Source organism: Battus philenor, unplaced genomic scaffold, assembly GCF_028537555.1.
Source record: "Battus philenor isolate CCGP_79_NKW_IND1 unplaced genomic scaffold, ilBatPhil1.0.hap1 SCAF_8, whole genome shotgun sequence".
Taxonomy (NCBI): domain Eukaryota; kingdom Metazoa; phylum Arthropoda; class Insecta; order Lepidoptera; family Papilionidae; genus Battus; species Battus philenor.
The window spans coordinates 11,278,563-11,293,121 of NW_027181748.1; the positions used below are offsets into that span (position 1 = coordinate 11,278,563).

Sequence of the window (14,559 nt, forward strand, 5' to 3'; positions counted from 1 at the left end):
ATGGTTCGATTCCAGCACGATTACCCGTCGGAGTGTCGGCCCGGCGGGCAGCAAGGCAACTACATAATGTTCGCGTCGGCCACGTCCGGCGACCGGCCCAACAACGGCCGCTTCAGCGCCTGCTCAGTGGGCAATATCAGCGCCGTGCTAGACGCCGTGCGCGATGGACGCAAGCGCAACTGCTTAACAGCCAGCGAAGGCGCATTCTGCGGTAACAAGATCGTTGAGGCCGGCGAAGAGTGTGACTGTGGTACGTGCAACTCCAACTTTCTGTACTACACTGCATATAAGAATCCGCTCATGAAATACGTCACCTGTAATTTCACTTTTCTTAAAGTACTTGGTAACTAAATTAAAAACAAAACAAAAATTAGACACAACCGTTGCAATCTAAAGTATGCCTTCAACTGGTCAATATATCATTTGACTTTCGAATTTAGAACAATTTCATTGATTACGGAGAGTTTTACCGACGGACTGTGATGATTCATTCCATTCTCACACTTAGCCCTTAAAAATATGAAACATGCTTACTATTGTTTTTTTCATCACACTAAAAGCTTACAGATAATCCGCTGTAACAGACATATTGTATGTAATATATATGAATTATAATTAGCATAAGTAGTACCTAGTAAAATTTACATGAAATTTATTATCAGGTTACGACGAAAATGAATGCAAGGACCGCTGTTGCTATCCCCGACAGCTCAGCTCGTATGATAGAGAAAGAAATAGTACTGCCAAAGGATGCACTAGAAAGGCGAATACGCAGTGCAGGTAAAAACACTTGTATAATAGTTTGTTCATCATAATCATTTTAGCCGTGGGACGCCTACCTTAACTACCTTAACCAGTCTTCCGTTCACCTTACTGGTAAAGGACCTAGGTTGCACTAGCAGGCCCCAGAGGTCATCAGTCAATTTATCTTGAGTTGGTTACAATAAGTCGATTAAATTTTTAATACAATCGTAATTTCAATTATATCGTTACCATTTTCTGCAACCGAATTTAGGTTTAAAAAAACCGCAGTGCGTTGCGTCATACCCGCAGCACATGTCAGCGTAGATGGAAGGAAAACCACCATAAATACTTGTTTATTGGATTAACCAAAAATAAATAACAAACATTGTGTAAAAATAATGAACAATCAACTTACTTTCACGCATCACAGTTCGCTTTGATTATAAATATTAACAACATCAACATTCCTAATGAGGCAACTATTTGTATATAAAAATACATATTTAAATATACGTTATTTTAATGTATCCATTATCGAAGGTACTTACCCTATTCGAAAAAATAAGTATTTGTTTCATTGATTTGTGTATGTGATTTATGTATGATGATTATGTTCGCGTTTCAGTCCGTCGCAAGGCCCATGCTGTCACTCGGGTACATGCCAGTTTGTAAGCGCGGCTCGCAACCAGACGTGCCGCGAGGCGACCGAGTGCAGCCACGCCTCCTTTTGCTCGGGCAGGTCTGCAGAGTGCCCCAAGCCGCGCGCCATGGCCAACCACACCAAATGCAACAATGGTGAGCAAAATTGTGCTTTTCCCTTTTTTAATACAATGTAAAAAAATAGAACAATATTTAGGCATACTTTTAGTTATTTCTAACATTATAATAGCTTTCGTAGTCTTTTAGTGGCCAAATTTAACGCAATATTTGTTGGTGTTTTGATTTTACCGGCACCTTGCACTATAAATAAAGAAAAGGCTCCAAAAAAATAGCAACTCCTTTGAAGGCAACTTCCGTGTAATACTACTTAATAATCTTGCAATGAAAATATTATAATGTCTGTTAAACAAACTGATTAATATACTGTTATGGTGTACAGTATTTTTTGACAGATTGTATGCCTTGAGGATGAATTGCTCTAAATACCGCATTAAGAATATTTAAGTTTTTTCTATTAAGTTGATTGTGATTGTTAGCTCTTTTCAATTGATGGCACATGGTGAACCTTCGAAGCCAAGTACTTTCATATGAAGAATGCCATTACGATTATGAATTTGGTTCTAGTTTGAATATAATTTGGCTTTCCTAGCATTCTTTTGAGTGTCTAGGATTTTTATCGTGTATTAATGTCCGGTAGTATACTCGTTTTATTTTTACTTTTAAAATTTGTTTACACCTTTTGCAAGCATTTTAAATTTCCACATATGTATAAGTATCACGCGGTACTAAAAAGTGCACTTGAGTAGTTTTGGACAGTTAAAAAATCGTTGATGATACAGGAATGATACAAGTTCTCGATTAAACAGATACGCAGCTGTGCATCAACGGGGAGTGCCGTGGCTCGATCTGCTTGGCGTGGAACATGACCGAGTGCTTCTTGTCGTCGAGCCCGGCGGGCGCGGGCGACGGCGTGACTGCGGTGGCGGACCGGCGTGCGCTGTGCCAACTTGCCTGCCAGACGGGCCCCTCACCGGCCACATGTCGCAGTACAGCCACCTTTGCCTCGCGCGTTGGTTTACCTGAAGGTGGAATCAGTCTACGTCCCGGTTCGCCTTGCGACAATTTTCAGGTGTGTAAATCATCATCATATCAGCCGATATACGAACCCTTCAATGCATAGGCCCCCTTGAAGATCACCGTGATGATTATATCGGTTTCTTATAACTTGTAATATTATAAACATATATATCCTAACTTAATGGCGAATAAAATGAAAATACAAATCACTTGAATAAAAAAGTAGTTGATGTGTTGAGTATTATACACATATTTACAGACTGCAATTTTGACCCAGAAACCATGGCAGCAACTATCTCACTGATGACTCCGAATATTTTGCCAAAGAATTTATAAATACATTTCTTGTACTTTTTATAGTAAATTTAAAAAACATCTGAAATACAGGGTTACTGTGACGTGTTCCTCAAATGTCGTGCGGTGGATGCCGAAGGACCATTAGCTCGTTTGAAAAACTTGATCCTGAACCGCGCCACGCTGCAGAGTTTGCAAGCGTGGGTGACAGAGAAGTGGTGGCTGGTGCTGTTGGGTGGTGTTGCGCTCGTCGTGTGCATGGGGGCGTTCGTCAAGTGCTGCGCTGTGCATACGCCCTCTTCGAATCCTAAACGTCCGCCAGCTAGGTCAGTAAAACTTCAGTATTTAGGGTCACCACGGCTTGTTTTAAATACAGCGAGAATGGCTAATCTTTTGGCGTTTTACAATAATAATATGAACTTACGATAATAAGACAGATTAAAAACCATAAAATGCACGAGATATCTCATTGGTTATTTGGTGGAAAAGATATCATTTGAATAGATATGTAATAGGCATACATCGATGTATTTTATTTATTATTATCTATATATTAACTGTATTTTTATGGGCGTCTATAAGTGAGACAGTTCTCTCCTATATATCTGTAAGCTAGAATCTTGAGTTAGTTAGATTGCTCAATAAGAAATAAATATGGTCTGTTTTTCTGTTATTGATTTTTTTAGCTCTCACTTATGCAGGTTTAACTGTATTTTGTTAGTAATTAACTTCGTAATAACACTGGACAGGCGGTTATCGGAAACATTACGAAGACCTATGAACACGTTGCGACGGATGCGCGCGCCGGGTGAAGCGAGGCGAGACGCACGCGCACCGCCGCGGCCCGGCCACCGGCGCGCGCGCACCCACAAGGGCTACGCGCCGCCTCTTGCATACGCGCCCAGGGAACTCGGTAAGACTTATTTACACGTCCACATAAACGTTACTTTGGAATTGCAAATAAATATAACATAATAACTATTTATTTTGTCTGTCCAGCGTCAGCACCGGCGGGACCAAGCGGGCGAAGAGGTGATCCTTATGCAAATGCGTATCCTCAGTCCTACGAAATGAGACCACCTCAGAAGGTAATACCAATTAGTACTGATAATAAATAAAATTAAACGTCAATCTAGAATTTTAAAACCAATTGTAATCCCTTAATTATTTTGTAATTTTATTCGGAATTGTCATTATCATCTTCATTTCAACCATAGGATGTTCACTGTTGAACATAGGCTTCCGTAGATTTAAAAAAGAACAGTTGGAAGCAGTGTGCATCCAGCCTCTTCTCAAGTCGTTATCACCACTCCAGGACCTTTCGGCACCAACGGCCACATCAGTTAAGAGCGATGTGCCCTGCTCGCTGTCACTACAGACGACCTATTTTTCGTGCTATGTCAATGACCTAGGTTCTTCTACGGGTCTAAATTCTGATTCAATATCGCAGCGAAACTCCGATTTCTCTCTTGAACATTCTTATAAAGCTGTAAGTGACCACGTCTCGAATATATACAAATGATGCGTGGTAAATAACTTGCGGTGAATGTCTTTGTTTTGATTTTTCTAGGTCTGACAGTACGAGCAATGTGCCACGGGCGGCGGTGGCGGTGGCGGTGGCCAGCTGGAACTCGTTGCCTTGGCTCCCGGCGTGCCCTTGCTCCTGGGCTATGTTTATCGACCGCCAGAGCAGAAAATAACTGTCGCCTCCCAAACCACCATCACCCTACATTCGCCAGAGTCTCTGACAGTCACCAACCCCCAACAATCGCAAACGGAAATATAAAACTCATTATGGGCGGTTGCAAACGATTCTTAAATTGAGATTCATCTTATATTTAAGTTGTAAATGTTAGTACGAGCGAGTTGCGCTAGTCAGTCGAATTGTATTTTTTCTTTCGACTGATATCTCCGATTTAGCAATAAGAAAGTATTTTTCAGTACATTTACAGCGACACAGTTGCGTATATCGTGAAGTATTACTATTAACTACGAACTCAATACAATTATTTCAGTCGTCTTCGTAATGGCCCATGTCTGTCAATTGAATGCGTTTAAATGCATTACATATGGATCCGAGACGTAGTCGCTTACGATGAGCCTCATAAGTAGGCTCCAGGGTACCCAGAGAGCAATGGAGAGGGCTGTGCCGGCGTTTCGCTAAGAGATCTAAACAGATCTGAGATCCGCAGAACAACCAAGGTCACTGACGTAGATCTAGTGCTCGTTTGAAGTGGCAGTGGGCGGGGCACATCGCTCATGTAGCTATTGGCCGTTTGGATCGAAAGGTTCTCGAGTGGCGACTACTATCTTTGGGAAATGTCTTGCAGTAGGCGTCTATCAGTTAGAAGGGAGAAGAAACACAAAATGTAAAAAAAAATTAATAATACTATTGTACTGTGAACAGATGGACCTGAAGCTATTATCCTATTACGTGTTTTCATTAGTTTCAGTAAATATAGCAATGCTCGATTTGTATTCAATAAGTTAATTAGTTGCTCAATAAGAAATGTAATCGCTCCAAATACAATAAAGCTGGGCTCAATTCTGATTGGCAGAGTTTGCATACGGTGTTCTATGAAAGCTGTTATTTTTATACATGAAAATAGAGATTACGGCAGCAAGCTCTTGAACCAGTGACATTAAACTGCTGCGAAATTATACATTCATGTATATTTTTGTATATAAATGAAGGAGTATACAAAGACTACGATGTAAAAAAATATCACTCGAGTAATTCATACCGATGTAAGAATAAGCCATCGCGGCATCTTTTCACTGGAATCTCTTGTAAGTGTAATTTTATATAAAATTATTTTTATTATATTTAAAGTTAAAGTAAGCGGAAAGTTGTGGTGCCATGATTTGTTCTCCATTTGTATTTGATTTATTTATATGCATTATTAGTTTTCCATTTTTTTTCAACTGCATGTCACAGCTGCCCAAATGGCATTTATAGATTCCGCGGGTTTCAGATGGCAGAGTGCAAAGAGCGCCTAGCGGAAGACCTCTTTTGTGCCGTTAGATCGCTTTCGCGAATGCTCCATCGAACTCCCCGGTTTGGGCTGTCACTCTTTCATAAGGCCCGCTTATTATTCCGACACGAGAGCGCCTGAGAGGGCCGAAATTCGATATTTTACATTTTTGTCATTCCTTTAAATGTTTTTGCGACGGGCTCAAAATTTGACTCTTATTTCAAAGTTACTCACACTGCCAAGAGGAAATTAGTTTTTGAGATTTTTCATGTCTCGATATTTTTATTGACACATTCTTTTATTAATAACTTAGGATAATTGTAATTATAATTATAAATGACTCAAAATGTTTTCTCTTAGCTAATTGGCGCCGATTGTTAGTCTTCCTATGGCAATGGTTATGAATAATATAATGATTTAATTTTATTTGTAAGTGTAATTTAAAATTGAACAGTATTGCCAAATGATCAAATTGTAATTAGACTGAAAACTTTCAATCTGACTGTGAGATAAACTTGCATTTGTTTAGTTTAGAGAGCGCGTTGCGCGTCGCGGGGGCTCAAATTGATATAAACTTTTAATTTGATTTCGGTGCATTCAAAATTGCATATCACATTGTCTCTCATTCCGTTGTCTGTTGTATATTACCTATATATGAACCTGTTGTACATTTGAGTTCGATTGATCTCTAGTAGATAGTATTTGTTTTGAAACGATCTATGTAGTATAAACTCCGTCGTGCAGGCCAAAGAGCATGATGTATTTTTATGATTTTCTATACATTAATGTTAAGGATCGGTCTTATTAGTATACCAATATAAATGCCATTTTATTAGTGAATGTCGACGATACACGCATTCTTGTAATTATACTATAAACATTGTATATTTGTATTTAAACCGAGAGGGTAATGTTTCTGACGTAGAGTGACTCGACCAATGTGTAATTGATGGCCAGGTTTCCATCAAGTAGTACTCAATGGCATTATTTCTCTTTATCGTAAGCTAGATTACCATAATAGATTATTTAATTGACAATGTGAATATTTTTAATTAACAAGATGAATGTTACAACATGTGATTTCAAAATAACAAAAAAATACAATAAATTTTACATGATATCAAGTATTTCATTTATCATCATCATTTCAGCTGTACGATGTCGGCTGCTGGATACAGGCATCTCCCATAGATTTCCAATAGGTCCAGTTAAAAGTAACCTACATCAAGTTTCAGTCTATGTCCAATGATCATGTCTAGTCTTATCTGTTCCTATGCTGGTTGCTGATCCGTAAAGTCAATTTCTTGTTACTTACGTATACTTTTATTACCCTTATATATGTTCTATTGCATATATCAAATTCACCCAATAAATTGAAATATCGCACATGGGTAGTGATCAATAGTTCCCAGGTTAAAGACAGTGAGATAGTATACATCTCTGATTTAATTTTTAAAAGATGTATATTATTTGAAATATAACATCAAGAAGAACTGGACATTACATTGAAGTATAAATCTATGGATAGTCATCAGTCATGTCATATGATCGAGATCTCTACAGGTTCGTTTTCCAAAAATAGGATTGTTAAAAGCCTGTGAAGAAATATATATAAAATATGATATCATAGTCATATTACAAAAGGATTTGTAACATGTTAATTGCGATTTAATGAAAGAACATCAAAAATATTTCATTATAATACCGTAATTTTAGCAAGATTATAACTAAATACATAACTAAATCTGATTAGAAGTGAACATATTATGAAAAAATTGTACTGTCTAAATCCTGTAGCAATTGCCATCCTTTTGGACTTTGTTGACCTAAAACTTTATAACCAATCATTGTTAATTTTATCTTTAGCGTAGAAAAAAAAATAGAAAACTTGCATCAATCAAATCAAATCTATTGGTGTATTCTTTAATGAAATCTTTATGAATAATAAATTAGAATTTAATTAAAAATAATTTGTTGTAAACATGAAAACTTGTTCATTTGACGTTAACCTAAGTAAAAAAAAACAAAATTGAAATTAAAGTAAAAAACATTTTTTAAACTTTCTTTTGTACTTTTGCATTGTATATTTTGAAGTAAAATTTTAATATTTACTTAAAGTACATAATTTTATTAAACATAATTATTTAACATTTAGGTGAAACATAAAGAGAATATTTATTTATTTAAATATTAAAAAAGCGCTCTGTATAAAATTCAAATCCTTTTCAAAGGTGATCGATGTCAATGCATTTTATTGGAAAATATATTTTAGTTTAGTAACCGTTCTCATTTCATTTCAAAATATATTTCTATACAGCTTTATTGTGTGAGAGGCACACAAAAAATAATAAAAGGCACAAGCAGTGCCAAGCCATGTCCGACCCTTAGACCCTTTGTAGCTTCTATATATTCGCAACATTTTGTGTAGTAAAGCTAAAATAACATTACATATATTTAAATTATTGTGTTTTAATGGTTAAGGTCGTCGGAAGTCGTTGGATACCGGTCATCGTTGGCGCTCTTTGGAGGAAGCCTGTAATTTGCATTGGAGTTCTATGGCCTGAAATGATAATTTTTATGATTGGGAAATAATTAAAACTTTTCATTGTTTAACAAAGAGTCCATTAGAAACAGACTAGAGAAAATAAAAGAATAAGGTCTATAGATTTATTTATTTATAATATTGGTACAATTATCCGGTATATTAAAATAAAATTATACAATTGCTTTATAACAAAATCGCTTTCGAGCCCAATAGAACATCCAAAAAACAAAATAACGTAAAATAATAATTCAATTTCTATTTTTATGGAATCCATGGCAATATATAATTCAAATACTCTTTATTGTCGATGGTTTAAATTAACGCTGTATTTTAGAGCACATAATCTACCGCATATTGAATTTAACTTTCAAAATGATTAGCTGTGTTTGTAGTACAAACACGACTTTTAATTTCTAATTGTGTTATATTCCAAATACTATCTTACCCTAATACATTGAATATACTAAAAAAATACTATTTAAATAAATTAACCAAATCTTTAAAAATATAAGTAAACACATTACGGTTTATAACTACAGTTTTTAGCATACATATAAAACTACAATAATACTTAGAAAGACTAACTCTAAAAAATATTACATGATATCATTAGAATTATCTTAGTATGAATAAAACATGCAGGTAGTAAAAGGAATTTTCCAAACAGTCTCATTAAAACCTAATGTGTGTTTATATGGAAATGATTAAGTTGTTACAATTTTTTTTTTGAAAACAAAAACGGACAAAGATATAATATAAGTACATATTATAGACACAACAAGTTTGACTTTTAAAAAAAATACTAAATTTCTGATACAATTTACTTTAAAAATATTGGTGATGATATTTGATTATACAGTTGCCTTTTCTTTTATCTTATGCACTAGAAAAAAACAAAGCTCTAAAGATGTATGAAAGAAAACTGTCTACAGTAAGACTTAATTACGGAGCATGAAACAACTGAATCTGTAAATGTCCATCAATGATAATGTGCTCTTCACTTAAATCTGACATAACAACATAACTTTGTCTGTTTTTGCCTTCGAAATACGACTATTAATAACACAGATTATATAGCAAAAATTAGTGATGAGAGTTTAAGTTTAAATCTTAGTTGTCCTAGTTTTATTGGAATTTGTCATAAAGCGAATTTTCCGCAAAATTAGTTTATCTACATCAAGTTATGTTTAACTAAATAACTAAAATTTTGTCTTTTCTCAATTGCATGTAGGAAGTTACGAATGCAACAACATTTGTTCTTGTTTATAGACTTCATGATAAGCATTACGAATTAAAACATATGGGAAGCAAGATTCAAGTAAATCCATAGTAAGAAATGGGGACTCTTGAACAATAAGATCAAGCAATAAATAAACTGATTCTCGGTTTCTTATTGCTTCTTTGTCAGTCTCCTGCCCCAGGCGCAATAAGGAAGAAGAAGCAAGAGCTAAAAACTCTTTCATACGGTCTTCTATATCACCTTCTCCACAAATGGTAAACAGAGCACCAAATATGTGGTTTATGGCAGGCGCCAAGCAATGAATATTATTTGCATGTCCTTCCAATGAAGGTCTGTAGAAGGAACTTTCACCATGAGCAAGTCTTGGGAGTGACACAGCCACAAACACCATTAATAAACAAACTACTAGATGTTCCCCCTCTTCTAATTCCGTTTTGTGCTGCCTTAATGCAGAGGCCAAAGTAGGGTCCACCTTACAGGATAGACCAGCTGCTGAACACATCTCTGATATTACGCGCATCGGATCTCCACTCGGCAACTGCTGCTGGAAATCTTTAATAGAACTTATTAAAAAGGGTATTCGCCGCTCTAAAACATCAAGCAATGACTCTTGTGCAATTTGACGGAAGCTCAATATAACACCAATTATTGTCATCCTTTGCAACACTTTATCTACATGTTGAAGCCTCTTAAATTGTTCCCTCATTATTTCAGGTTTATCAAAATTTGTTCTTAGCATTTGTAAAACTTCTTTATTTTGCACAACTAGCTTTTTCAACTCTTGCACTTGGCTTGCAATGTGCCACATTAATGTTTCACTTAACAATTTCATTCCATATGGCCCAATAAGTTCAGCTAATGATCGGAGTTCATTAATATCTGAATATTCTTCAGCATTGAAAGGTATAGCACCTTCAGCTGAAAGACTAACAAATGCTTTTTGATTCATTGAGAAGCAGATACTCCCAGCACTTACTCTTCTTAGCAATATTTCAGAATACCACTGTGTGTACAAAGATGCTATAGTCTTTTCTCCATGGCTGTCCATGTTCTGAGTTTGTTGCAAAAGACAGTTATTAAAGACTCTTGTTATATCTATGTGTACATAATTTTCAACAGTTTGCAAAACATTCATATATGCTCTGACACTAACCAACAATTCAGAAGGTTTAGCTATTTCGCTTGTGTCTTGATTAAACATCACCATTCCAACTAATGCTTTAGAAAATCTGGTTTCCAAATGTTGGTGCAAATATTCCCGCGGCGCAAATGTGTATTCCCAAACATTAACTTTTGAACAGTAATTTATTGCAAAACATAGCTCAGTTAAAGCCATATGTAGTTTATCCATTGTTGTAAGTTCTTCTCTTGTTTTCCTGTAACTTTCTGCACCAGGTTTCACAATTTCAATCGGATTCTTCTTGTTTTTATCTTTTTTCTTTCTGTTTGCTAGCTGGGCAATAGTTTGTGCACAATGTTTTGGAAGCAATTTGTCACTCATTGTGCACTGTTCATCACAGATTGTTGTAATAATATTCTTAGCTTCTTTAGCCATTTCTTCCAAGAAAATGTTAACTACAGAAAGACTTCTTTCTCTTATGTGATGTCTTTCCTCGGGGCAAAGTTCATGAGTACAATTTTGGAAATGACTACAGATTAATGGGAATGCAATGATATACCTATTTTGTGCCGGAAACTCTAAACACATATGGAATTGACTCTCAAATATCTTACTGTAAAAACAAAATAAAGACAAATCTGATGTTTCCACCATAATTTCATCTAAGTTATCAACCATTTTTGTGTGGAAAACCATTTTGTCTATGAATTGTGCCAATTCTCTTTGATCTACAAGATTAAGAGGAGTTTTGGCAACTGATGTATATGCTTGTAGTCTAAACCAGTCAAGACGGAATGCACGGAAATCAAAAAGCTCATTGTCTTCTACTTGTTTAACATTTAGGCTTGCTGCAGTGTTACACAGAGAAGATAGAATTATGCTTTCATCTTCAGGGCAAACTTGCAAATTTTGCATCATCAGATTTAGAGCCACTGCATCAAAACCTGAAAGGTATTGCACATAATACCTTTGCATAACCTGGCTATACTTACGGACTAAGGCTCGGAGTTCCTCCATATGGAACAAAAGTTCAGGGAGGTGTCTGTCAACTAAATCTTCTGTAGCTTTACCTTTAACTTTTTGTGGAGGATTGTCATTGTGACGTAGTAGCCAAAACACTTCATCTCGAGCATAGCAGAGACCAATAAAAATAAGTAAGGCTTTTGGGCCTAAAAGACCAGGTTGGTCAGTTAAAATAAGTCCCAATTCTTTTAAAGCTGTCCTTAAAAATTTTCGTCTTTCTCTATGTTTATATCCTGCCCGTTGTACAGCATGATGATAGCAGTCTTTTACTTCAGAAATCCTTTTACTGTATCCTTTAATACCATCAAAAAAGTTTTGGATGTATGAATGGATATAAATTACCTCATCTCTAAAAAGTGCTAACACCCATCCTGACTCCAATGCACTCACCCACATCTTATTAGCATGCTCTTGTTGTAGCATTTGATGACATATTGCAAAGCCAAATATGACCCATCTTTCTAGAGACTCTAGAGAAAGGTATTCACATGACATAGTATTAGTTTCAGAAGGTTTCAGAAGTAATGCAGGGTTGCTTACCAGACTTAATTTCTGCTCTGATCTCCAGTGCTCAGCAGTCAAATTCCTAGCTGGATATACATGCCATAATGAATTTAATGCAGTTGTTAATAACTTCTGATGGGGTATAAATTCTTCAGAAAGTTTTTTCAGTGGTGCGTCATAGTCAACAATCAATTGTCCGAGACGTGGAAAGCTTTGATCAATTTGGTTATGTACCATTTCATGCGCCGCATTAAATAACCCCAAAACAGCTTTTCTGTCTTCCACTCTTGATAGTAAAACCATTAATGACACATATGTTGTCACTAAATCTAAGTAATTTTTGGTTAGTTCAAAATTGAGAGTTAAATCTAGAGTAATTTGGCAAGCATCCATAATGTTTAAAAGTTCACATACATTATCTTTAAAATCAAGTAAATCAACAAAGGTGTAATAGTATAAGGAAAGAGATTTGATAATTTCATTTCTTATGTTTGATATTGCTTGTAGTCCTTTAACATCAATATTAGGGAATCTTCTGACAATATGTTTAATGGAAGACTCTAAAGTCTTATCAGAAAGAAAAGCTGGTTTAGACTTAGCGTCTCCACAGGCCTTTTTGATATTGTATATTCTTGTTAACATTCCAATTCCACGGTCATTTAGAATGATCAGTTTTTCAGCCAGCTTTTGCTGGCTGATATTAAGTGATCTCGACATAGTAGACATTCTGTAACAAATAAATAATTATATGTTATTAATTTACAATGTTAAATGATTTTAATCAAATCGCTAAGCGGATATGTGTACATCGGAGGTACTGATAATTGTTTCCGTTACTGTATACTCGTGAAGCAATCAAGTTCCTTTATTTACAAAATTCAATAAAGTACTTTAATGTTAAAAAATAACTTGATTAGTATTTGTTAAATTACTACAAAATAATTGATGTTTCCGCTGTTCTATTTTATTCGTACCTGCTAATATTAGTTGATTACATAAAATCCACTAAGAAAACATCATATTTCAATCTTTATGAGCACATATGGAATCGCATTATATGATCTTACTTCTAATTACAAGTTACTACTATTATCAAGAAAAGGGAGTGCCTCAACCTGAACGCGTACTTGGTTATTCACTTCGTTTATTAGCATTTGACATTCATATACAGCTACAATTAATTTGACGTTCAGGCATACCAACCATTTAAAAATTACAATTTGTTCCGTTATAAAGAACTATATTATTTTAAAAATCGAAATATTATATGTACAAAAAAAAATTCTTAAAATGATTGCTCAAAATATTCAATGTTTCTTATTTATTATTATTCTTATATTTTAGTTTGATATTCAAATCCACAGTTTTAATCTTACTCAGCACAGACAATCTCTAGTCTAATTCTTCACCACGAGCAGTAGGGATGAATGGTAAAAGTAATTATTTACTCGATACCTTCCTTCTGATGTCAAGTAATTTTTGTACCGATTCTTTGAAACTATCGACAGGTACTGTACGTACGGTAGGTGTCATTCAAGTCTTGTCTTTTCAAGATGCAATGCATGTAAAGAGGTGGCTCAATAATACAAAAACCATTATTAGGAAAGAAATCTTAATGTGAACCAGTGGATCTGCTGTAGCTACTATCTATAAAGACAACGATTTATAATACATCACTAACATCTTGCAGTTGGTCATATATACACATATCAAATAACATACGAGACATACCGACTCAAAAACCCATAAAATTAATAAATAGGGTTAATCCAATCTGCTCTAAAAACTAACTAATAAGAGGAAGATATAAAACTTCTATTTTCAGCATTGTTTAAATAAGCATCATTATATCTGCCGTCAGTACTTTTGTACCTCGTGAAAGGCTTTTTAAAGCGAGACATTCACTGCATCCAGATATCGTCTAACTTGGTGTTTCTTAACGTGAAGCCTACGTCTCATGGGGGGGGGGGGGGGCAATAAAAAAGTGAATTCGCCACGAATTTAACCCTTTTGATTTAATATAAAAATTATGTGTAATATGCATAGGGGGCGTAAGAATTTAAAAATAATTAAGGTGGGGCACCAACAAGGTTAGAAAATACTGGTCTAACAAGTAAATAAATAGAAATAGTAATATTTTTGGACAGCACCACAATTTTTTAAAAAAAATTAAAAAACTTTAGTTTTTCTAACAATATAGAATACAATGTTGGACATAATTTGTATCCACATCATTACAAATTTTACAAAGAAAAACCTTTTATACAAATACCGATACTTTAAGAGCCATACCTATCTAGTAATGATACTTTCCGACCGATAAATATATCGAGACTTCACTGGTATCGTGCATCCCTAATGAAAAGTTCACAGATTA

At 35.2% G+C, this 14,559-nt stretch overlaps 2 protein-coding genes across 2 annotated transcripts in view; one reads left to right on the top strand and one right to left on the bottom strand.

Moving 5' to 3' along the window:
* The window catches only part of kuz (zinc-dependent metalloprotease kuz), an 85,928-nt gene extending 79,058 nt beyond the window's left edge, over window positions 1-6,870 (top strand). The window contains exons 10-17 of the mRNA XM_068775396.1: window positions 16-250; window positions 663-780; window positions 1,370-1,539; window positions 2,271-2,533; window positions 2,869-3,101; window positions 3,525-3,688; window positions 3,775-3,863; window positions 4,346-6,870. Coding sequence (XP_068631497.1) covers window positions 16-250; window positions 663-780; window positions 1,370-1,539; window positions 2,271-2,533; window positions 2,869-3,101; window positions 3,525-3,688; window positions 3,775-3,863; window positions 4,346-4,351 — 1,278 coding nt within the window. The 3' untranslated portion in view covers window positions 4,352-6,870. The remainder of the gene's footprint in view (window positions 1-15; window positions 251-662; window positions 781-1,369; window positions 1,540-2,270; window positions 2,534-2,868; window positions 3,102-3,524; window positions 3,689-3,774; window positions 3,864-4,345) is intronic.
* Window positions 6,871-7,964: 1,094 nt separating this feature from the next.
* On the bottom strand, window positions 7,965-13,318 carry Hem (Nck associated protein 1 Hem). Its single transcript, XM_068774955.1, has 2 exons — window positions 13,157-13,318; window positions 7,965-12,909 (listed from the first exon to the last, which is right to left on the bottom strand). The coding sequence occupies exon 2, from the start codon at window positions 12,906-12,908 to the stop codon at window positions 9,531-9,533; it is 3,378 nt and encodes a 1,125-aa protein (XP_068631056.1). The 5' UTR covers window position 12,909; window positions 13,157-13,318; the 3' UTR covers window positions 7,965-9,530.
* Between the last annotated feature and the right edge of the window lie 1,241 nt (window positions 13,319-14,559).